The 27010-nt window shown below is 36.5% G+C and overlaps 1 protein-coding gene across 2 annotated transcripts in view; it reads right to left on the bottom strand.

Moving 5' to 3' along the window:
• Slob (Slowpoke binding protein) overlaps nt 1-27010 on the bottom strand; it is a 395646-nt gene that overhangs the window by 271983 nt on the left and 96653 nt on the right. For both annotated transcript variants that reach the window (XM_083117203.1, XM_083117204.1), the window contains exon 2: nt 14498-14637. In XM_083117203.1, the coding sequence (XP_082973329.1) occupies nt 14498-14572 (75 nt within the window). In that variant the 5' untranslated portion in view covers nt 14573-14637. The remainder of the gene's footprint in view (nt 1-14497; nt 14638-27010) is intronic.

The following is a 27010-nucleotide window of genomic DNA, read 5'->3' as shown; positions in this document are numbered from 1 at the left end:
AATCATGTTTTAGACTACCAACTGCCTAGTAGGCAAACTTCTAATCAGAAATGAAAATTCTAATAATAAAATCAATAATACCACTTTCAAACATTAAGTTTACCAAACTTATAATGGATGCAAATGAAGCTGAATTTAACAAATAAAGAAAATGTTGTACTTAGATAAAATGTGTTAATAATGCTTAGAACTATGTCCAGTATATCATCCGACTGTTGCTAATATTGGAAAAAAAGGTGAAACCAAATGAAAAAATTTTAACAAAAATCCAGAAAATTCATAAAGGGATAAAAAGTATCAGAAGTGTGAGAAATTTGATGTCCTACACATGTTGAAAGCACGGAGAACTCCGACAAGAACTTAGTCCACATATTGCAAAATGGCCGCCACGAGTATTAAACTAGACGGAATATTAATAAATAACAAATATTTATTAAAATATTAAAATTGGCAGAAATAGGTGGAATTATCTTCTTGGCATCATTTTGAAAGTTCTAGGAAGTCCGTCTGGAACTTCGCCCGCCATATTGCAAAATTGCCTCCAAACGCACAAAATATGTAGTACGACGACCTTCCTAAATAAATCCTAAATTATTTCTATTATATAAATAAATATAAATCAAACGAAATATTGAAGAAAGGTGTCTGAACCGTTTTATGCAGCACAGACACCAAAGTTTCTATTTGCATTAAAGGAAATATCATATATCTAAAAGATCAGTTATAAAAGGGATACATTCCGTGAATCGCACAGAGTTGAAACATTGTAAAAGAATTGCGTATTAGCTATTTCTCACTTTGATTATAATACACGCAGTCTTTGCGAATATTTTTCCTTAGCTTATGATAATTAGGTAATGGCATTATTTTTCATTATTTTTCCCGAACACCCTAGAATTTGTACTTTACAAAACTCTCTAACTTAATTTACTGCTTTTGTTATAACTACAGTATTACTTTGTATAAATATTATATTTAGACTTGATGTTTTATTTTATATACACTTCTGTACTTTTCATCATATTTTGTTGCATTCTACATATTTTTCAACACAATTTTTTTTACATAAAATAATATACACTTGTCAAATAAATCGTTATGCTAACATGAAAGTTTTAAGCTGTTTATTCTCTTCTTACTAAATTTTTTATATCGTTAGAAATGGTGATTTCAATCGTTTTCCATTTAATGTTACATTAAATGTCAATGTGCAACAAAATCGCTGACTGGCATTCCAAGAGATTGATTGGAACCTTAAGATATAAAATTTTACCATCAATCCCATTTGCATGCCAGCCTTTGCTTTCCTTTCTCTTCCTCCTCACATTGTATTTTCTTCCACGTCGAACAGTTGCCACACTTTTCGTCTTTCATGTGTACAAATTGCATCTTTACATCCCCTATTGTCTCTTGCAAAGTTCTCTTTTCCTTTCCCTTGCATCACTGGAATCTCTTCCTCTCAAATAGGTTTCGTGGAAACGCCTTCGGCTGTCCAAGCGCTGAATGCATAAGAGGACACAGGGCTTGCATTTTTCCGAGCGTAGGTTCGAAGAGATTTCAGCCCCTTGGGCGATCTTAACCTCTCACATCCTCCCCCCCCCCCGTTTCCCTTCCAATACTGCCACTCTTGAACTTTCTCTCTATTTTTGTTCCTTTGAAATCTACCTCGAATCATGCATTTTCTCACTTTCTGCACTGCCTTTTTTTTTTTCGATTTTTCCTTTTCCTTTTCTTTTATTAACGTACGTACATTCTCTCTGGTTCTTTTTGAACTCTTATTCCGTTGGTGTCAACAGAATTTTACTTTATTTTAGTAACAATGGATAGTGTAAAATTAAATGAAGACGTTGTTTACGGTACAGTACAATAATCTTAAAGAACATACAGGAATGGAAAAGCAACGTGTAGTTGCAGTGATCATGTTCGACCGTATTTGTTTGTTTTTTTTATGTCAACTTTACATGGAAAATGAAATTATGAGTAAGTTTTAACAACCCCTAAAATGTTGGTTACTGAGAATTATTTGAAAACCAAAAATAATCAATGAACAACGAAAGTATTTGGGACACTTTCAGAATTAAGATTCGTATTTTCAATTTCTATTTTAATTCTTTTTCACAAGTGTGATATAAATGATCGATAACTTTTTCGTTCAATGTTTGAAATTTTTGATATTTTCTGAAGATTGATCTCATTTATAATATCCTTAACACGCAAACGGATAAACAGAAAGAAACAGGCATATTGAACAGAGTTCTTAATATAACATCCTTTTATTATTGTTGATTATTAAGTTGATCTTTAAATCATTATGCGAAATAGTTTATTGCTTAGATATTTACATGTAATTTATATTTATTTAAGTAAAAGAGAAACAATTTGTGGACTACCTGATATTTGGCCATGCAAAGGAATAAATAATATTTTCATACGGTTCACAAACATACTTACTCTGGTCTTGTGTGTTTGTCATCATGGATATCAGTCAAGCATTCACAGTGTACTGCCGGTGGAAGTTATGAGCAGGGCTCGAAAAATCTCATTCGCCATGGCGACTAAAAATTTCAGCCTGGCGACTGTGATCTTATGCTGCAATATGTACGAAATTTTGATGATTCTAAGTTCAAATTGCAGTAGAGCGTAAGTTAGCAAATGATTTTTCTTCTTTTATCAACATTGTGAACATTCCATACAGTCAGTAACAATTTCTTACACGTTGTCCCCCAACACCCCATTTCCTGCTTTCTCAAATAATTTAGCGATGTTTTGATTACCGTGATGCTCAGCATCTTATACAGAGTGTTTCAAAAGTCGCACAACACAAACTTTGGAAATGTATATCATGAAAACCGTAAGAGATATTTAAACCGGGTTCATCCATTGATATATTTTTCAATGCTTAAAATTATCAGTTCACTCCGTACAGAAAATTATATAAATTAAAACTGACGGAAAGAAGCATTCAATTTTTTCCAGAAATGAACTTCTGAGTAAGAAAAATATGTAAGAAATTATCGAAGGGTCATAATTAGACATTTGATGACTGATGCCATGTCAGTCTGTCATTTGCGATCAATATTGGTCATGTGCAACATTTAATGAATTTTTGACCGACGATTTTATGGGTTGAGTGAAAAGTGCCATTTTCGGGACATATCTCCGTATATGGCAACGCTAGCAGGTCGAAATATTGCCAACAGTCGCATGCAACATGTGTTTAAGTATTGGCTGTACATTTACGTGAAAAATCGTAAATCAAGATTTTGTGCCGAAATTGGACTCTTGAGAGAATCCTAGGCTACCTCTGGTTACATTGAATTCTCTTCGCTCACTTTCGCCGCTACTGTGCCTGTTTTTTAAATGATTCAGCATGGCGTATTCATTGGAGCAATTGCTGAAGAGTATTTTACTACTCATTACACTCATGTGCAAGAGGTTTTCTAATAAAAATTCCCTGCTTCTGCTGTACCTCACAAAGCAACTGATTTACAACCAGTCAAACAACAACAAATGATCCCACAAATTGTTTAAGAGTTGGTATTTATTGGTGAAAATCAGTTCCCAGATGTTTTCAGCAAATTAACAATTTTTTTTAAATAATGTAATTGCATTTATTTAGATAAATGCTAACATAAATTTATGAACCCAGTGATAGCCTACAGGATTAGTTTAGTGCAGAAAAACCGGTGTAAAAATCTCTTACGATTTTCATTATATACATTTTCAAAGTTTGGATTGCGCGACTTTTGAAACATAACTGTAGTATGCACAATTGCTAGTAGGTGGTTTCCTGGCGCCTGATTTTCAGAGCTGGCGCCTAGCTTTGAAGAAAACTTTTCGAGCACTGGTTATGAGTATGTAATATGGTGACTTTATCTGTCCAAGAAACAAAAAATATGTCGATTCTAGAGCTTTATTTTATATTCATGAAACTCTATTCACGGAAAGATAAACGCAGGCTTCTCTTTCTCTCAGAGTTGTCCACTTCTGCGTCAGCGGCTTCGAGAAACGAGTTTCAATTCTGTTTCCATCATTCCGATCCATTGAAGTGATACAAAAGCCATTCAGATAGAGGAATGTTTTGTGAAAGTGGTCTCCAACGTGACGATCTCGACGGCTTTAAAGGTCAGTTTTGCCGCTTAGTGCGACGATTCGTCTGGTTAATTTCAACATCCATTTTTCATTTTGGAAGTGCCTCGATTTGGCTGCATGCCAATGCCCACATTCACGCAACGTTTGGGGCAATTTCCTTTCAGTAACACGAGCGCAATAACAATGTTTCTCTAGTTGGCACTACAGTTTCTGCTAATACCCCTCTTCTCATATCAACATACTTTTGAACTCCGAAAAAAAAGTAATAAGGAACCAGAGATGTGACTTGCATCGTCGTAGATTTCTGATATTCTGTTATATTTAAGTTTCAAAAACTATATTCTATATTTTATCTTGAGTACCTGTGTAGTGTTGTTCAATTTACATTTTTTCTACTGAATTATACTACTATGAGTACAATAATACTAACATTTAATATTTAAAGTCCTTACTTCCTTCATCTATCACGTGTCTCTTCACGGAACAAATTACCGTACAAATCCGTAATAATTCTAGGGTGTTCAGGAAAAAGTACGTAAGTCACGAACTGCGATTTTTTGTTGCTTTCATTTAAGTCACATTGAGTCAATTAAACAAAAATATTATAAGTATAATTTTATATTGGGCATGTATAATGATTCTAAACAATGATGATCCAACATATATATATATATATATATATCATGTCTGTAATGTTTGCTATTAAAAGTATAAACGTAAATAACTGTCTGCTGCAAAATTGCATTTTTTGACTTGTGATTTTTCCAGAACAACCTAGATTTACAACACAAGCATCATAATTAAAACAAAATTCGAAGAAAAATCCTTAGAATTGCACATTTAAACTTTGCCAAATCACCTTTTGAAGGTCCTGAAAAAACTAAAATCTCAAAAAGTTTGAAAAGAGTTCAATAACATACTGCGTGCATCTGATACTCGAAGGCACCTGCCAGTTAACAAAAAATGTATACACACAATATACAGTGTGTCATTTTAATGGCGCCCACGAACCACGGAAACGTATAGAGGACATCAAAACAAACAACTTTTCTCAGTAACATTTCTCTCGTTGGTGCGTCGTTTCGGCGCTACAGTGGTTAAAAAAAGCCTGTTTTGCCGCCTGAATGCTGGCAACCACACACAACATTCGATTTCATTTGCGACGTCATATCCCGTCGTGAAGCGATGCGTTCCAGGGTTGCCAGGAACACACATACTCTGTGAAAAATGACATAGCTACAATCAGCCACATTATGTACCGTAAAACAAAACGAGAAAACACGTTCTGTAACCTAACAGGAAGTAAACAAACGATACGAAAAAAGGTTTTAAAAAAAATAGAATTCAAATGGAAGTTGTCATATCGAATTTTGTCTCAGCTTACATGTCAAATATTTGCAAATCTAGTTACCAAGTTGACATCTACAATTTAGTCTATACACTTCGTCCTTCTGATACTAGTTGTCTGTGACACACTGAACAGATGACAAAATAGAAATGAAAGAACTCAAAGTTCCAAAGGTAAGCAACAGATAATATAATGTATATTCAGAGCATTATGAGGCAAGTGGGAAAAATGATTGAAAATACAGGGATATAGTAAGTAGTAGTAATACAAGCTCTAAGACGACTATGTGTTTATCTACGCACCGGATAGACATGTAATAGTTTGCAAATGTGAACAGGGTAGTATATTCGGTACTGATTCATCATTACATTGTTACTGTGGTTGTACTTGTTTTAGCCGTAATGTAAGAACGTGGACCTCGGATACTTTCGTTATCAGCACAAAAGTACCGCATGGCATCTGGATACAAACCTGTAGATATCAACCTTGCAACGAGATTTGCAAATATTTGACATGTAGTTGGGCGTAAACAGCCACGTGCAAGCTGTAAGTCCAATAAAATTTATTGTTGTTGGTATTTTAGGTGTAAGCTGAGACAAAATCCGACATTGATATTTCATTTCGAATACGTGTTTTACCATTTCTTATATCGTTGGTTCACTTCCCCCTTCCCCTGAGAGATGACTGCTGATCTTCTGGCTGGTAGGTTATGATGTTCGGTCTGCTGGACACGTTTCTCGCTTCGTTTTACAGCTAATAATGTGGTTGGTAGTTTGCCATTTTTCACAAAATTTGTGTGTTCCTTGCAACCTAGCCGTGCGCTGTTTCGCCGCAGGATATGACGTCACAAGTACGATCAAATGTTGGGTTGGGTTGCCAGCATCCAGGCGGCAAAACGGTCTTTTTTGAACGGATGTAGCGTCGAATCGACGCACCAACGAGAAAAATGTTACTGGGAAAAGTTGTTTGTTTTGATGTCCTCTATACGAATCTGTGTTCCGTGGGCGTCATTAAAATGACACCCTGTATACATACATACATACATATACAAGTTGTCTCATAAGTAATAGCGCTAACTGACACAGGTGAAAGCACACGATAATAGAAGCAAAAAAGTCTCAGTAAACATAGGTCTGCAAACGAGCAGTTTTCGATATAATCGCGAATATGTGATTACAAGCCGCCACTGACCTCATTGTTTGTAAACGTCGTCCTAGTTGGTAAAATGCTAATAATGTGTGCGAATTTGTGGTTACAAGCCGTCATTGATTGCATTTTGTAAACACTGAATGCTTTACTCCTTGCGCGGTCCAAGGTTTGCTCTTTGTTTACAAAACAGAACATTTCCGAGAGGTGGCGTTGCAATCAAACAGAACATTTTCGAGAGGTCACGTTGTATGGATACAATCAGTACACAGTCTAATCGTACTGTGGGAGTTACGTCAGTTGTGCTGGACTGCGTAGTGAAAATGGAACCTTACAGCAACGAAGAATATGCGGATATGAATTTCGTGTATGGTTTGGCTAACGGCAATGCACGGGAGGCTGCACGCTTGTACCAAGAAAAATACCCTGTCGAAGGCACCCCGAGAGTCTCACATTTACTAGGGTACATCAGCGCCTCAAAGAACATGGGAGCTTCGAACATGGTAGGAGAGCAGGTACACCTGCACGCATTACGCCTGAAGTTGAGAACATGGTGTTGGAAGAAGTAGAACACTCTCCAGGAACCTCGATGAGGAGAATTGCCGCACAAGTGCCAGTAAGCCGCAGTAGTGTATGGAGAATTTTATATCGCAATTCACTCTACCCTTACCACCTCCAAAGAGTTCAGTGTCTCAGTGATACGGATTGTGTTCCTAGAGTGACGTTTTGTCAGTGTATGCAACAACAGGTTGTACTCAGCCCTCGTTTTGCAAGTAACATTTTATTTACAGACGATGCGGGGTTGACACGCGATGGTATTTTTAATTTTCATAATTCTCATGTTTGGAGTGTACTAAACCCACATGCTGATCCAGAGGCACCACATCAGCAACGTTTCTCATTGAATGTGTGGTTATGGGGTACTAGGTGATCGTCTCATTGGACCACACATTCTTCCAAGAAGACTCAATGGACCGAGGTACCTTCGGTTTTTGCGGCATGATCTTCCAGGATTGCTTGAGGATGTTCCCCTTGATTTGATCCACGTCAGAGTATGTGGTACGTGCATGATGGAGTACCGGCACATTTTGCTGATGCTGTGAGACGACATCTAACAAGCAAATATCATCAAAGATGGATACGTCGAGGCGGGCCTCTACCGTGGCCTCCAAGGTCACCGGATCTAAATCCTTTGGATTTTTGTGTCTGGGGTCACCTCAAAAGCGTAGTGTACAACACTCCCATTGACACGGTTGAAGAACTAGAACAGAGAAATGTACATGCTTGTGGTGACCAATTCCGAAATGATCCGGGGGTGTTCGAAAGAATTCGAAACTCAATGCGGAATCGCGTACAGTATTGCATCCAGATGGAAGGACGACACTTTAAACACCTCCTTTAACAGGTACGAGTGTACAGTAATTGTAACGTAGAACATACTATCCTTGTTAAAGTAAGTAGAATGTTCAATAAAAGCAATGAGATCTGATTTTTCATAATTTATTATTGGTATTTTACCAACTAAGACGACGTTTACAAACACTGAAGTCAGTGACGGCTTGTACCCACACATTCGCACACATCATTAGCATTTTACCAACTAGAACGACGTTTACAAACAATGAAGTCAGTGGCGGCTTGTAATCACACATTCTCGATTATCTCGAAAACGGCTCGTTTGCAGACCCATGTTTACTGAGACTTTTTTGCTTCTATTATCGTGTACTTTCACCTTTGTCAGTTTGCGCTATTACTTTTGAGACACCCTGTACATATATACACAGGGTGTCATTTTAATGGCACCAACGGACCACGGAAATGTACAGAGGACATCAAAACAAAGGCGTCAAATCGGGGGATCGAGCCGGCCAGGGAATCGGGCCGGCTCGGCCAATCCATTCATTCGGGTAATTTTCATCCAGCCACTGTTGCACGCCCAAGCAGAAGTATGGATGGGCGTAATCAACAATCATTTGATCGAGACATGTTTCCTGCCCCAAATCTTAAATGGCATCACTTATGAACATTTTTTGAGGATCGGGATGGCAATGTTGTTGGAGGATGTGCCTCTAGCTACAAGACGTGACATGATTTATCAGCATGATGACTGCCCAGCTCGATCCCCCGATCGATTTGACGCCTTGCGACTTTTACATTTGGAGCCACATGACAAGACACCGGCAAACTCGCAAGAAGAGCTCAGGGAGAGGATCTTAACAGCTGGTCAACACATCAAGGACACCGTCACATCAAGAGTTAAGAGACCAAATGTCCGTAAAAACCTGCGTGCCTGCATTCGTAACGGAGGTGTCCAATTTGAGCAAGACGTGTAATGTTCTTTAATTGTATTGTTCATTGATTCCATTCACATGAAGATGAATGAAGTATTATTTCTTGTACAGTGTCTCTCAAAAGTTTTAGGACAACGACATTTTAAACTAGGCAACCCAATTTACACAAGGCGTTGGTGGGTTGCGTGTAGAGTTAGGCTCAATTTCAGGGTTGCCACATGCACAATAGATATTTATAAAATACGCGAAAGGAATAAAAACAAGTAATATTGTATAAAATTATGAAAAATATCACTATTATATCGCAAGTGACAAAATTCTTTCATAAAAAAAAAAGAAAGGTTTCTTAGTATTTCATCGCTGATGAGTCTACAGAAAGGAAAAAAAGGTGAGAGAAAACGAAAGGTGACAAAGGAGAGGAGAAAGAGAAAGCGAAAGGAGAAGAGGAAAAGTAGAGGAGAGAAGAAAGAGAGGATAAGCGAGGAGAAGAGATGTAGTGAGGAGAATGGAAAAAAATTCTAGGAGAGATGAGGAAAATGGAGCAAAGAAGAGAGAAGAGGAGACGAGAGGAGGGGAGTGGAGAGTAAAGTAAAGGAGAGAAAAAGAGAAGAACGAAAAGAAGAGGAGAAGAGTGGAGTGGAGTCGGAAATCTAAGACAGGAGAGGAGATACGAGGAGTGGAGATGAGTGGGATGGAGATAAGATGCGAGAAAAGTAGGGAAGGCGATATGAGATAAAAGCAGAGCGAGCAGAAGGAGGGGAGAGGAGAAGGAGAAGAGAAGAACAGAAGGGACTGAAGAGAAGAGGTAGTTGCAGAAAATATCGTCTCAGCGTCAAGAATTGATGCATTGGTCAAATTATCGACATGAAACATTCAATAACATTTTGAAATGTATTGGAGAATGTATTAGATCGGTTCGAAATGCATTTTGGCTTAGTTCAGAGCAAGGTAAAATCTTCCATGTAAGATCTTTGATTTTACCTGCGATTATACCACTAAAAACATGAATGTAATTTGAATATTTATAAGAATTATCCAATTTTTGTCCACTTCTCGGTTCGTTGAAATGGAGATTTTGTAATTTAATATTTCCCCTCCCCCCATCGTTAATTCCAAACTGAATCATTCCGTTTCACACGGTGTGGACAATGAACACAATGGGATAGGTCTAAAACTTACGAAAATTTTCTGCCACCGGAAGGGTTTGAACCTACGACCATCAGATTGACAGTCCTGAACGGTAAACACTACCCTACAAGCTTTCGCTCCTGAAAGTAAGTAGAAGGAGCTGACCAATGTGAAATGTAGATGCAACTCTCCTCCTACATGTAATGTGCAAACAATACTTGTTTGTAACAAAGAAAACGAAGGTAGTACGACTCGGCGAAAACAATTAATGGAGAATTGCACATGATGAAAACTTTTCATTCGATATTTGCGGAGGTATCCTTGCATTGAACTCGAGTGGGAAAAGGGGTAAAATTAGTATGTCCTGAATTGCCACAAATATAAATAGTTATTTCATTAATATTTTTCAATGACTTTGAAGCAGTACACAATTATCGTTAGAGTATCATAATTCACGATTTTATACATGAAAATATCCCTTTGAATGTGTGTCAATTCATTTATTTGTTTATTTTTTTATAAATTCCAAATGCAGTACTATGTAGCCACTATACACTGCTATTACAAATAATGTTACCATGCTCTTGTTCATAATAAAAAGAGAATTAAAAAAATGAACACCTAGTATGGAGGATCGAATGCTTTCAAGAACTCTAACCAATACACTACGCCCTTTGTTTCCCTTGAAGGAACAATTCTTAATTATTCTGTCGCGTCAATATTGTAAACGTTATCCTGCAAAAAGAAGTTCAATACTCTGATATAGCTCTGTACTTCTAGAATTACTCTATACACATGCATTTGAAATTTAACTCTGAATTTATTTCTTCGTTGTTAGTATATCTAAGCTTGTGAATATACTTTATTTGTAATTTTATAACGGTTACATGAACATCTACGAAATAGTTCCTTATAATAACCTCCGGTTGACCAAGTTGCCAATATAAACAAATGGAATACAGATTGTCTTCGAGCTAACATTGTTAAAAAGAGCGGATACATGTATTACTATCCCAATACTTATTCAGTAAGATTTGTTGTTTGTCAGAAATTATGACTTAAACTATTGCATGTTGAGCTAGTGCCCACCTAGCCGCCTCTGATGAAATCTATCATTCTTCAGATTCTCTTTCAAATTCGACTCTGGTCACTTGTAACTTGCTGGGTGCAGACACCAGAAGCACCAGACGCACAAGAAGCGGCCTTGAATAGCGTGAGTGAGTCACTTTGAATGCGAGCAAGCTTCGCTATCAAGCTTGTCTGCCTTTGAAAACCAAGTCATTTTTTTTTCACCGTTTCCGAACGCGATTGTTATTGTAGAAGTATATATTCTCTCAAAAGAGCACGAAAGCAAATTTGACCAATATTCTCCCGTCGTTTAAAACCAAATATTATCTATTAAACGAAAAGTTCACGATTGTCAATAAACGGTTTAACCTATCTCAGCATAGGTTCGATCCCGTGTTCAGTCTCCGGGAATATTCGGCCTGTGTATAGGGCCGGTGGCAACCCACTATCGTGAGGAAATTGGGGAGCTCCGAGTGAGTGAGCGTAATCCGGTCGCGAAGTCCTACAACGGCTGGGGGTCTGTCGGGCCGACCACCCGTCCCCCTAGTCTGGCTGAAGATCTCCACGCCTCCCTGGTTGCCCCTCGTGGGAGGGAGGCCAGCAGTCGGTAGGTAAGTCTTGGCCCAATATTGGGCTGTAGCGCAATAGGATTATTATTATTTAAATAATAAAATTTAATAGAAAGATTCTCCGAAATTTCTCTCCCACTGTCTACGTCAGGCCAGTACCCGGGGGGGGAGGGGGGCCATGCCCCCTCGAACCCTGAAAAAATATTTAAATGTGAACCTATCAATAACTACGAAAATAACATCGTCGATTTTAGAAATGTGTAAACATTTCAATTTTGTTCTTACATAAATGAATCCGTTTATGGCGCAAAAGTCTTCAGACTGCAATATTGGGTAGTTTTAGTTTTATAATCATTGATGCAAGGCTACCAGACGTCCGATTCAGCGATTTTGTCAGGACAGTGCGTTACTTTCAGTCCCTGTCCCGACTTTTTCGAACTGCAATCGTGATGCGAGAATGTCTCTTTATTATTGCTTTTTCTTAACTCACAATTAGACATGTTCTTTATTGTAATAATAATTCCTAGTACGCAACATTTAATTTATAAATATATTATTTTCTAAACATAGAAATATCATGACTTTTCAAAGGCGCTCGGACTATTTGAACTATTTTGTAATATCTGTCTCTCTTTCTCTCTCTCTCTCTCTCTCTTATATATATATATATATATATATATATATATATATATATATATATATATATAAGCAGTTTTTCAATTTTTATTGTTGTTCACGAAATATTTCTTGTGGTAATTTTAGGTGACTCACCCGGTATATATATTTTTTCGATGTGCACCGAAAATATCTCGATAAAATTGTAAGTAGGAAACAGCTCGTTCTAGAGCTATCACAGTTTCAAACGATTCTTGTTGGAAAGCTTTTATAATATGCCAGTCTTCTAAAATGTATTTTCGGTATACTTCCAGCGTAGTTTCAAGAAGTATTTAAGTGCCTTGTGCAGAAAAAAGTAATAAAAAACAGGATTTCATGTAAAAATCACTGCAAGTAACGAGTGATTCCACATGAAACTAATTATATTCAAAGGCGTCACCAGTGATTGTAATTATTTATTTGATAATGCTAAGGAAGCTAGTTAACAGAACTGAAGATAGATTAAGATTATAAAGCTTGAGGACATATTATCGTGCCTTCATACTATGCGTATTGAAGAGACTGAAAAAAACTTACCACTATGAAGGAAAGTTCCTCAATTCTAGTCGCAATAGTAATTTCAAACTTTTTGAAACTGACAGCAATTTAGTTTACATAATTATATCTTAGTTCTGGGCTAGCCACCACTTTTGATTACATCTCAGGGCTTGTTGGCCCCAGCAACAATATGAAATTAGTACTACCAGTAAGTTGGAGAGTTTTCGGAAGCAACATTGGACTTGGACGAAATGTTTCCGACCTCATTATTTATAACGCAATAACAACTCCAGAGAGTGCAGGGATATCGACCACTTGAAACTTAGTAACGGCGAAGTTTCTTAACAGGAAAACTTGAATTATATGAGCTTTTGGTTCGACAAGTAAATAGCCGTGATCAGCATGCTGCAGCTACACAAGACATTTAAAAACGCCTTTTGCCATATACATTTGCCATTCGTATGAAATACGGATATGTGCAGTTCTGTCTCCAAATAATGGGACATATTTACTTGCCTCATAAGTATTGTTTAATAACATAAATTATTGGTTTTTGTAATCCATTTAAAACATACGTGCAGTGTATTACTAAAAAAGTAAATCCGAAATTTTACGAAATGATTTTCAATGAACAAGTGATAATCATATTTTGAGGAACGTGAGCATATTTTAGGAAATTCTAAACTGAAAGTTGTCCTTAGATTTGTCACTGGGTTCAATGAAAAACAAACATTAATGAAGTAAGTAAACGTAAGTGATGTATTTCTTATTCTGTTTTCTAATTTGCAATGGTGTAAGATATGAGAAGTAGAGGATACGCACATTAGCGTTGAATACTACAAGCCATTATTTGTATTAATAATGTTCTAAATGAAATATTGTATGGCTTAATTGTAAACCTATTAAGATAATAAATAATAATACATTTTACAAATGTGAAACTTCTTCTTTTACATTATTGTATTGTTTTTCCACTTTGGTTATTCAACGTCGCTTATCAGCGTATCTAGTTTAATCGCGACGATGAAAATTAATTGGTGAAATAGATAAGAAAAACACAATGAACCGTTCATGGCTTAATCCGGATTCGAAACTAGGATCTCTGGCTTCGTAACGAGCTGTGCTAATTAGTCCATCCCGGATGTTGGCGAGACCATCTTTGAACACACACAATTATAATTTTGTTTCAATTATCTAATTTATTCTAACAACGAAGTGGTTATTTTTGAACGGGTTTCAACCAGTCTAATAAAATACTAAGTAAAATTAGAACCAGGCCAGGCGTTCAAATAAGGTACGACAAAATCTCAACTGAAAATAATAATTCTTGTAACTTATCCATTTGAATTTGGTTAGAAATACATAGTTCCGCTTTTCGAAAGTATGGACTACAAGACTACAAGGTGGCTTGAATATACTCGACAAATAAATTCCACACACAAATGCCAATTTAAATATTCTAGCATTCTCGTATCCTGACAGGTTCACCCATTTATATACAGCCAGCATAGAAAGTACAAGACGCTGAAAATAAAACAAAAAATACAAGAGGGTTTGAAAGTAATTTTCATAACTAAATTACATTTAAATTATTTACTCACCGTAAATAAACAAATTAAATAAAATCTAAGTGGAGTAAACATGAGAAGATTTGTTAGCGAAAAATTTACAATATATAATTTTAGTCTTGAGAGATAACTTACCCAGTAATATTGAGAAATAAAGCTTCGAATGAGAGACTGTCCCAGCAGTCCAGGATCGGCAAGCCCTACTTTCATTGCAGGCCTGTCTCGTGGATGGCGAGACTAGTCTCGCGATCTACGAGATCTTCCGCGCTCTCCACCTGCCAGAAAATAAAATGCTTACTATGTTTGCATACTACACTACGTCAATCTAATTTCTACGTCTGCTATGCTCTAAATGAACTTTCATGAAAACTAGCATGTATTGTAAGAGAATTCAACGAATGCTACACTTTAATGGGAACATATGACACTATAGAGCTAATAAATATTCTAAGTTTTACTACCACACTTTATGCTAAGCTTTTCTATCAAATGTTAAGGATTTGTCTGATCTAGTCCACCAATAAACATAGATAATAGTGAAAATACTAAAAATGTTTTCTACAGCTCTGGTATTAACTGTGTTCATGCAGTTCTTGGTAACTCGGAAGCGCCGCTACAGGAAAAAAAATGCCACTGTCTATACCGCTAGCGAAAGGTTTCATCTTGCTCGAACCTTGCTAAGCCCAGTTCCTTCGTCTGTTGTGGTACGGTATCCTTGGTCCATAAGACATATTCTGCTGCCCTTTGTCTTTAACTGTGCACTGGCGTCATAAATACCAGTTACTCTGAGGAAATCAACCGAAACTCCTTTCAAATTTAGAAAACAATTTTTAATTATTTTTCTAATTCACGATTTATGTGTTATGATTTTATACTATGAAAGAACAGAAGTTGTGGTTTAAAATATATAAAGCAATGCAATGTCAATGAAAATTATACTCTTTATGTTTATGTGTATTTGCGTGTGTATGTGTACATAATCCCCCCCCCACACACACACATACACACAAAGATAGAGTCCTTTTTTTCTGGGGGGAAAGGACTCGATAAGTTAGTTTGCTATGGTGGCACAGACGACAGTGATTCAAAGTTTAGCATACTAGCTACTGAAAAAGATTTCAGTGTATTCATACATGATGTCACTGTACGATTTCTTATACTTATTTAGTTAACGCGAACTATCATCATATTTCATTCTCAGCCATGAATGGGTGGAAGTGGGAAGGGGAGAGAGAGAGAGAGAGAGAAAGAGAAAGGAAGAAAGAAAGAAAGAGAAAGTAGGGATGAAAAGGGTTGCCGTAACAGCACATCACCATAAAAAATATTTTAGTTATACATTTTAAATCGAAGAGGAAACATTGTTATTTTTATACATAAAAGCCGTTTGTAATCTAGAATGAAAAGTTGATTGATTTTTAATTCGTTTATTGAACTTGTAAGTTCTTTCAAGTTCAATATCTAATAATATTTACGAGAAAATTAACCTATATATTCGTCTTGCTTTCTTGCCCTTTCTTATCTGTATTTTCCGTTCGAATCCATGTAAACAAAATCTTTCCAAATCCTTCTATAACCAGAGGACGAATGAGAGACAAAAAATGTTTCTCGTCTGTCGTGTGGAGGACTGTTTGTTGTGCGTAGGTTCGCTTTTGATCGGCTATTTCAAGAGCAGACGAGGAATGTCAATTTCTTCGTTTATCCACTTGTTGTTCTCGCAGCAAATGTGTATTCTGACTTATCATGCGGATTGTGTGTGTATTGCCTTCTTTTGTAATATATGTATCTCAAAATATCAGAAATTTCAATCAATTCCAAATTTAAGAGGTAATCCGTTGATTGTTGAAGTGTTCAAATCCACTGTTACTATTACTCAATTACTAGCTAAGACTACTTGCTATCAAGACGTAACTTCAGCACGAATCTTTATTCAGCATTATTATTTGATGAACACATAAAGGAAACTTGTAAGAAAGCTACATAGTTACCGGGTTTTATATTTTTTAATTTGACTTCTTTTAACAGATTGGAAACTTTTGGTTTTTATATGTCACGTACACGGTCCATTACTAGTGTGATTGATTGATTGAATTGGTGTTTTAAGTCCACTTTATGCACAGTAAGGCTAATCTGGACTGGATCTACAGTTTAAAGTGGGGTCCGAACCACTATGTGCCTCCACCGGGTATCGAACCCGGGTCCATTACTAGAATATGGTAGTAAATTATGGAGTTCAGCAGCTATAAATACCATACAGAAAAAATATAATTAGTTCAGAAATTATCAGATTATTGTGTATGAAAACCCAAAATTGTTATGTAACGTTTAAATATGAGGAGTGGTTGGAATCATTCATCAAAATTACAAACACTGTACTCAAGAACAAGTAACAAAATAAGTGTATGATATGCTCTCATCAAAGATCTATAGTGACCATTTCATGAGCGCTATTCCTTACATCGTTTCCAAATATAGCACTAGACAAATTTCCTTTATTTCAGTAAATAGTAAAAAATGGAGATGGACTAACAAAAACACTAATATACAATTTAAATGATGATATGAATTGTAACAACTGGACGTGGTGCTGTATCCAAATAAACAAATATACTATGTCAATCTTGTCAAGTACGAGGACATAGGAGTCTTAGCTTATATCGATATGAAATATCGAACTGTAATACTTTGAGTTTAAACAGTTCGTACGTGAAAACATTAAAATGAAAATAATAATAATAATAATAATAATAAACATGTCAGATCAAATTGGTCACAACAATGACTGATTAGGATAATGAGTTTTCATGATTGGTCTAATTCATAAGGTAATTTCGTTTTGACAGATACAATTTAGAAAAGAAAGTCAGAGAAAACTTATTTATGACTTTTATCTGTGAACCTCGTACTACGTCATCACTTTTCATTATTCTGATTGTCGTCAGCCATTATCTCTAATAAATAAAGGTGGACTGTCTATTGAGGGAACAACACATCATTATCTTTGGTTTACTTTATTCCTTTCCTATTTCTAAACCACAATGTCATCCTTTTGTCGGGTGTATAATATTAGACTAATTAATTAGTAGTAGCGACCACATTAATTATTCAGAAAATACTATCCCTAGTCATGCTATCGAAAAACAAACTTTTCTACTCCATATCGTCAAACAAGGTGAAGGACTCTTATCGCCAATGTCCGTTCATTATTGTGTCCCACTGGCATGATTGGAGAGTCAATAGCGCATAAATGCATGATTAAAATCCTCAAATGAAGACCACTTACTGACCAACAAAATGCGCAAGTCCGATTCGGTGGTCTAGCAGATAGCGTAGAAATAAAATTAGATTGTAATCAAGGTTTTGTATTTTCATTAATTTTACCATCGGTTCTCAGTCTCGGTTAACCAAGTGTTGGAATACACCAGATATAAATACATATTCTTTATAAATATTAAATACAGTTATATATAAGAATAATGTTATTTTATTAATTCCGTTATGATAAACATTTACCACAAATATTCAATAGCCAATCCATTTTCAAATTAGAAAACGGATGAATTGAACAGATTTTTTCCCCATTTTTCATTATTAATTGCATTTTTCTTCTAGGTGTGAGCTTCTTATCTATCTCTATTGCTCATCTATATCTGTTTTAAAAGAGAACTGTTGAAGTACAAGTGTCGAAATGTAGACGTTTTAAAATGAAAAGTTGTTTGGCCCTTTCGTTTTTTAAAAAAATAATGTAACTTATCGGGATTAGTTATTCTGCAATCCCTTGTCATGTACAGCGGACGGGAAAAGTAGTGACTTGTCTATCTTTATGTTCATTTACTCAGTTTTCCGCAACGTGACGTTCATGAATTTAAATCAAAGACACTAATAAACAGAGAGCAATGTCTGCTTCGGCATCAGCACAATTACATTTCTTAAAACAACACAGAACTAATAAAGGAAAAGGAAAATAGCGATTGACAATTTGCCAATGACAATGGACTTTAGTCGCCGACTGTATCCATCTTTCATTCAGTGGGGAAGATCCGAAAAGGTACTTTTTATTTTTGGTTGACTTACAAAATATAAACATAATTTACAATGTCATGTTTATTTAGTGACACATATTTAGTTCAGTAACTGTGTTTTATTGTACTCGTTGGTGTATGTACATTTTTTCGTTTTTCTTCAATTTTCAATAGTTTATCTCCTTGTCCAATAGCAACATCAATCTTTCCCATAATTACTTTTTCTCCTAAAAGAGTTTTCTTAGAGTAAGTAGAAACTCAAAATAACTCAGTTCAAAACTTTCTTCAAATCAGAGGCTTTTGCGCAAGGACTTATATATATCATGAACAAACTTCTAAATTAAATATTATTATCTGAAGTTTCTCCCATGCAAAAGATATAAAGGATCCTATATTCTCGTGCTATTTTTCTTTATGTTTCATCGTATTCTTGAAGGACGATTGGACTTGGCTCAGAAACAAATACTTTTATGACGTTCTTGAGAAGTCCAACTTCGAGCTATATCTAAAGAATGATATCAAATCCCCCCATGAATTAACCATGGATGGAGTCTATGCATCACATAAAAACGAAAGAAATGTAATTGAAATATCGACCCCTAAACCAAAAAGCTCAACCAATCGAACACTTTGTGTGTGCGTGCATATATATGTGTGTCTATACATATGTGTGTGTTTATAATATTTTCTGTTATAAACATTCTCTTATAATTTCAATAAAGCAAGTTTTGTAAAAATAATCTTAATAATTTTATACATAAAATGGAAATTAATCTTGAACAATTTTATCCATTGAAACGGATTGTGTGGAATTCGTAGATATGTTTCAGAAGTACATAGTGATATCACTATATAAGAGTGTTACTTCAAATTTTGCATCTTTCTTAACTATGAGATGCAGTCAACTAAACCTTGTTCCGAAGTTGACACAACTCGCAAGAAATTAAAAACGGTAAATGAATTAGTGGGTGGAAAATTCCTACGAATTTTCCTTCCTCCGAGTACGTACAAAGAAAAAGACAAGGAATTCTCACAGGAATTTATGTCCATCCTTCAGCTATAAATACAGTTATTTCTTTTGGACACTTTCTACTAGCACATTTAGACAATCACCAAGTTTAACAAATATTATCTTATTCATCTTCAACTTCCAGTAAAGTTTCAGTTCTAAAGTTAAGGGAGATTTTTACGCCAAAGTAACATGTGACGCGCCGCATTTATTGATTGAGAAACTAATAAATTGCAAATTTCACACTGTGTGGTATTCTGCATGAGTCTGCATTCGATTGGTCGATCTTTAAGTGACACCTGACACGTGTCGCCTGTCGCTTTGGTAGGCATCATTCCTGTATTTTTACTCACACACAACATATTATTATTCTTACACGCTTAATAATCAAATTCGTAACGGTTTACTTCTGTTGCACTTAAAACATAGTTGTTTTTTTTTAAGAAATAAAATATTCAATAGTTACAAATCACCACCTTACAATTGTCGCCGATTTTCCCTCTTTACGGTTAACACCAATAACAGCGCGGAAGGTACGATATTATCTTAAAATTCATAAAAAAAGGAACATTGCTAGCTTCGTTGTAAAAATGATGTGGCCAATACATTTTATTCTAAATCATTTGTACATTTTCCGATAATAACAAAGATATACATGCCCTTGCTTTTTCTTAGCTTTGAAAATTGTTTGAATTTTTGGTGTGTTGTTTTAATTGATACACATACTCATATATAGGTAAATAAATATATGTATGAGTCTGTGTGTGTGGAATGACATGAAACATGTTGTGAAAGATGTCAGCTACATATGCAGTGCTAAATTTATGTCACATTCTGAACAGACAGAATGGCATGGCCGAGATCGAGAATATGTAGGAACCATATTTTCATACCCTCTATGTGCTTTCATGACATGGTGCAATGCACGGAGGATAGAAAGCCTTACCGTGTGGACAAATACGTACTGTTCATATATAATACAAACATGACATGCTATTTAATTAATAAATCTGATAGATATACATATACCGGGTGAGGTTTTTAGCTTGACAACGAAATATCTCGAAAACTACGCATCTGATCAAAAAAAAAGTTCTGAATGAAATTTGTTCGTCACGAAGGGGCTTATCCAATGATGCCAAACCCCACCCCCACCTCACCTCCTGAGGGTTGGGCGAGGGGCAACTTTAAAATCTCAAATGGGAACCCCCATTTTGTATTGCAGATTCGGATTCTCCACACAAAAATACGTAGGTTTTGTCTGAAACTGTTTTCTTGGATTTGTGATAGCTGGCGCTGTAATCGCAAAAAGTAAGATTTGGCGCAATTCTCGAGAAATACACATTCCTCTTCTTCAGGCTTCGTGGCAGATTATGCCGTGTCTGTTTGACCAGGAAACAAGTTGTAATGGTTTGTAAGATAAAACATGAGGTCCCGAAACATGCTCGGCAATCTGTTAAAAACGAGGTTAACCAATTATAAAACTGTAAAACGTTGAATAAAGGGAATGTAGAGGAAAGATGAGTAAAGATGTTTAAAAAAATGGAAGAAGATATAAACAAATAGGCTTTAATGTAACGAAAGAAATGACACGAGCGTTCATGATGATAGAGGAGTTCCAAGGCGGAGGGATGGCGTAATAATGCAGGAGTAGCGGGGAAAAGGAGGGGGAGGGAGGAAGCAAGTGGGCGGGGCTAGTACCAGCCATCGGCAGCACATCAGCAGCACAACATTAGCTGTGAAGACGACTAACTCGACGATCCATTCCGCGGAAGTGAGATTGTTCATTTTCACATGGTCAAAGGTTTTTACGGAGCTTTGAAATCTTCAACGTTTTACAGTTTTATAAGTGTTTAACAACCTTTTGAACAGATTGCCGAGCGTGTTTCAAGACAGCATGTTTTCTCCTAAAGACCATTTGACCTTGTTTCCTAGTCAAACAGACACGGCATAATCTGCCACGAAGCCTGAAGAAGAGGATGGAAGTAGTGTTTTTCTTCGTGACACCATTAGTGGTTATAATGCAGGTTATAACGGTGGAAGAGAAAATTGAAATGGTGTACATTTATGCTCAACGTTTTCCAGACCGGGTGCGCACTCTTCTTTTCGCAGAGTTGTTCAACAGTTCTCCACCGAGGGAACTGTACAACCAAAAAAAAAGGAATCGACGAAAAACAATTGCTGGAGAAAATAATGAAATTGCGGTATTAGCTGCAGTGGCTCATAACCCCCAAATACTCGACAAAGAAGTCGTGAATCGGGAATTTTGCAGACTACTGTGGGCCAAATACTGAAGCGTAGAAAATATCATCCGTTTCATGTTTCGTTGGATCAAGAACTTCATGGCGATGATTTTCAGAACAGAGTGACATTCTGTCAATGGGCGCTTCAGCAAATACAGGGTGCTCGGAAATTCCCCTTACAAACTTCTAGGGCAAGTAGAGGGGACTGAGTAGACAATATTTGGAATAGGAACCCATGTCCGGAAACGTACCGTTTCCGTGCTACAACCATGACAATGTGTCGGATGTGCCTGTGTTGGTATGCAACCGGGTAGGCAGTACATGACGTCAGAAGATCACCTGATGGCACGTGACGTCTACAAATTGTTGCGTTCCACTGTTGAAACAGGTGTTGATCATTGAATACAGTAGCACGTTTCTTTTTTGATCCCTTGGCATTGTTACCAAATAAATTTGTTTGTATTATGGACTGAGTCACACGTCATTCACTTCTGTACCTTACGTAACAACTCATTTGACATGGTTGTATAAATGATTACACTTTAGGTCATCAGGTGATCTTCTGACGTCATGTACTGCCTACCCGGTTGCATACCAACACAGGCACATCCGACACATTGTCATGGTTGTAGCACGGAAACTGTACGTTTCCGGACATGGGTTCCTATTCCAAATATTGTCTACTCAGTCCCCTCTACTTGCAATAGAAGTTTGTAAGGGGAATTTCCGAGCACCCTGTATAAGGAGACCCCAATTTCTTTACTCGAGTTTTGTTCTCTGACGAGTCGACTTTTACAAACCACGGTACGATTAATCGACACGCATTATTGGAGTGTCGAAAACCCGCATTGGTTACGCCAAGTTGAACATCAGCGCCCTTGGAATGTAAATATTTGATGTGGAATAATTGGCGATAAACTTATTGGTCCATATTTTATCGATGGGAACTTAAATGGTGAGAAATATCGAAACGTCTTGCAGAACGAACTTCCAGTATTGCTTGCAGACCTTCCCTTAGACGTGCGACAAACAATGTGGTTTCAACATGACTGTTGTAAAGCACATTATTCCGTTGCAGCACGGGAAGTATTAGATCGCGTGTACAACCGTCGGTGGATCGGAAGAGGTGGTCCAGTGTCTTGGCCTGCAAGATCACCAGATCTTACTTCGTCTGACTTTTGTTTGTGGGGCTACGTGAAGAGTGAAGTTTATAATGAACGCCAACAACGCATGAGAACATGATTGAGCGAATCACCAAAGAATGCATGTCGAAAGATTACACCGGGCACGCTTCTCAGTTGTGTCCAATCATTCCAAGTGCGGATAAATCAGTGTATCGAAGTGGGTGGTGATATTTTCGAGCACTTATTGTAAAATGATTATTAAAAACAAGCACCCCGATGGTGAGAGGCGAGGGGACTCACCTAAAACAAGCACCCCGATGGTGAGAGGCGAGGGGACTCACCTTAAAAAAACACCCCGATGGGAACAAAATACTGCCACGTCCACGTCATTGTTCCTGGGTTATGCTAAATGCAGTTTCTTATAAAAATTCAACATGCCTCACGTCATTTTCTGATTAAAAGTACATTTTTTACCATTTCCGCAATCTTTCATTTTTGCGATTACAGCGCCATCTATCACAAATCCACAAACAAGTTTAAGACAAAACCTACGAATTTTTGTCTGGAGAATCCGAATCTGCAATATAAAATGGGGGTTCCCATTTGAGATTTTAAAGTTTCCCCTAGCCCCACATCCAGGAGGTAGGGTGGAAGTGGAGTTTGGCATCATTGGATGAGTCCCTCCGTGACGAACAAATTTCATTCAGAACTTTTTTTTGATCAGATGAGTACTTTTCGAGATATTTCGTTGTGTCAAGCTAAAAAACTCACCCGGTATATTAAGCCAACCTTATGTGTATAAGCTAATCGGGACAGGGTCAAAAGTTTAAAGCAGGATCAGTACAACTATGTGCCTCCACCGGATATCGAACCTTGATCACAAGGCGACGAATTTTCACTATGTCATCGTACATACACTCTGCACCACAATGTAACCATGAAGTGTCGTTTATATTTCACCTGATGGCATAGTAATGTCTCAGGCAGACAATCTAAAGAGTGATTATATTTACAAAGGAGAATTTTGAAAGTGCACATAACCCAAAAACAACAGCCACAATAAAGATTTCTCTGTAATTTCCTCCTTGCTTCTTGACAGATGGTGTAGGAACAAAGCGAGCACAGAACAAAGACCATCAGTCATGCTTTGAGGAAAAACAAACTGTTCCTTGTCACCCAACCACACTTTCGGTTTGCCATGATAATATAGATTCCCATTAAAACTCCAACCAAAAGGCGTCTCTTTCTTGTTTTTCCTTCTCTTGGGACCTTTGTTTAAGAAGTTTGAGCAGCAAGAAGGATTGCTATTTAATGCCAGGAGCAGTTTTCCTTTGTGACAGTACACATACATTACAGAACTATGTTTCGGATACAACGTAACGAAATATATGGCACATTAAGAGAATGTATGGACCTGTCAAAATTCCAGATATAGGAGTCTTTTCCTAGCGTTTTCTTCCGCTGCATTGGTGTGACAAACACTCTATGCTTCCAGAACGGGTTCTACATGCGATGATAGAAAAAAATATATCCCATAAATATAGGGTCAAAATACTTCCTTATCGAGTTAGAGTAATGGGGATATACTATTAGTGAGATAAGAAAGTGTAACGCAGTGTGAAAGAAGGAAGCAAGAATAGTCGCTTTGCGGCTTGCTGACCAACTATGTTGGGCGATCACTTACTTTTAGCACAGCTTTCAGACGTCTAATACTATTTACTCTTAGCTATTTGTTGCTACTTTTAGACGTCTCTGGGGTTGCTCCACGGTCTATTTAATCCATTTACATGCTGTATATCTAAACCATGTTTCCCTTTCCTCCATAAGCTGAATTATTTTATTTAATTTCCAAAAATTCAGCTTATATTGCAGACTTTGCGAAATGTTCACTTAAAATAATTGTCATAAAACGTTTCGAAAAAGTGCATAGGAAAAACAATGTGACGTAGGATTGCTAACGCTACGATATAAATATGCCCTTCAAAGCAATATATCAGCAAACCGAAACATAATAAAAATGCCTAATGGAGTCAGTGGTATGTATGTTCACTATTCTATTTCGGATTTCTTTCTTTATTGTGTTGAGTTTTTAAGTCCACTTTATGCACAGATAGGCTAATCGGGACTGGACCTACAGTTTAAAGTAGGATCAGAACCACTATTTGCCTCCACCGGGCATTGAGCGCGGAACCCCTTGATTACAAGGCAACGACGTTACCACTACGTCATCGTGGATGTCCTTTCTTTTCTTCTAGTTTCTGGAAGCCAGTGTATAAAGGTTAGTTGTGTGGTCAGTATTTAGTGCATACACGTCACAATATTTTCGTAAGAATATGACACGAATCAAAATAATTCTAAATTTGAAGAACTGATTTGTAATGAACAACTGAAACTCTACCCTCCCCCCCCCCCCGCACCTCCCAATTAAATACGACATCGAATGTTGTAAAATCACATGACAAGAAGAAAATATGATTTTTGTAATCTATTTCGGCCAATACAATTGATTCTGCTGTTGGAATAGATTGAAAAGAGATTGATAGAGAATCGCTTATACTAAAGCATTACAGAATTTCCATCTTCCATTACTTTTTACGTCGTCTTTTACCTCTGCAGGTATATCGCAACGATAACGATGTATGACGAATTTACGAAATACGTGACACATCTATGTGCTGGGTTAATCGTGACGATTACCTTGTATAAGATTTCTTTCGGTTTCTTCTGTGTTTTATGTGATGCTTTTTTTCCTCTTCTTGACTTCCTCCTAATTCTATCTCAATTCTTCCATCAACCACTCATTTTCCACCTCAGTTGTTCTTCAGTATCCTCCCGCCATCTTGTGTGTCCCTCCCCATACTTCTATGCACCCAAAAAGGTCCTCTCCAGAAGTTCAAATCATCTTAATTGACCCACATCGATTTCTATCCGTAGTTCTTCAATCTCAGACTTCGTTATCCTCGCCGCCTCGTGCCTATTGAGTTCTTTCCTTCCAACAATACGTACATGTTATTGTACTCGATTTTCGTCTGTTTATTTTCAGATTGTTTGTTATTACTTCTTCTTTATCAGGGTCTCTACCAAAATAACAAACGCAAAATTCTTGACTTTTTCTGGTTTCTTTCCTATCTCTTGACATTTTTTACTTTTTCTTAACATTTATCGCCCCCTACTTAGGTATAGTTGTAAATTAAGAAAATATATATTTTTATTTAATGAAAAAACCCCTACTACAAGGCCGGTTAAGATGAAAACTGAAGCTTTACTTATCAAGAGATTTAGACTTGCTTTAATTATTAATACATGTAAAAATTAATTCTTCAGACTTCATCCTGGATGGGGAATGACCATATTATTTAATTTAATATTTTTCAAAACTTCACGCATACAAGAATGTAATTCTTAATAAACAAAGTGAACAAGTCTTAACCACAACTTAATACAATTTTAGATTTCCAAATATTCAATTTTATCAAATCCCAGTACAGGTATATAATAATGTAAATTCACAATACTTTAAAAAAAAAATAGCAAATGTTATTGACCACAAGCATACTTTCTTGACTTTTGCTTGACTTTCTTGACCTACCTGTTGATTTCTTGACATTTTTGACTGATAGACACCCTGTTTATACATAGTGTGTGAGATGGTTACTTTCTCTTCCGCTCTGTTATGTAACAACTAACGATGTCCTGGAAATCAGAATCAGTACTAGAGAGTGATGTTCTATACTACGTTGTATTTTCCCGTTAAATACTTTCCTACAATTTTTGAGAGAAATTTTTATTACACTACATTGAAAATATCACCTTTCCTTTCTTGATATCTGCTGGTTACCAGTAAGGTCACAGTTCTCAAGGCAGGCACAATTGACAGTCCATAATCCTCGAACTACAATTATGTGAGTTTTTAATTAGTTAGATCAGAATTTTTACACTAACGTGTGAGCTACTTTATAATGCCATAAACTTGGTTAGGTCTGGTTTGACATCTTGTTACGGTAAATAAAACAGAAGTGATATCTGTGTTACATTTATCCAGCACATCTGAATAATTAAAGTTATGTTTCCGAAGAAATACAAACTTAGTGATATATTTTCATTATATTTTGAAAAAAATAATAATATGATTATTTATGTGTTAACGTAAACCAAATACAAAAAACACAGTCCTCGAAAAATATATTTTTTAAAATTTGAATCATCTCTCACCGCCCTACTTCTAACCTCGAAGAACGACTGGCAATTTTTAA

Source organism: Lepisma saccharinum, chromosome 2, assembly GCF_977018435.1.
Source record: "Lepisma saccharinum chromosome 2, izLepSacc3.1, whole genome shotgun sequence".
NCBI classification, from domain to species: domain Eukaryota; kingdom Metazoa; phylum Arthropoda; class Insecta; order Zygentoma; family Lepismatidae; genus Lepisma; species Lepisma saccharinum.
The sequence above is the reverse complement of the archived record's forward strand: the minus strand, read 5'-3'. Positions and strand labels throughout refer to the sequence as shown.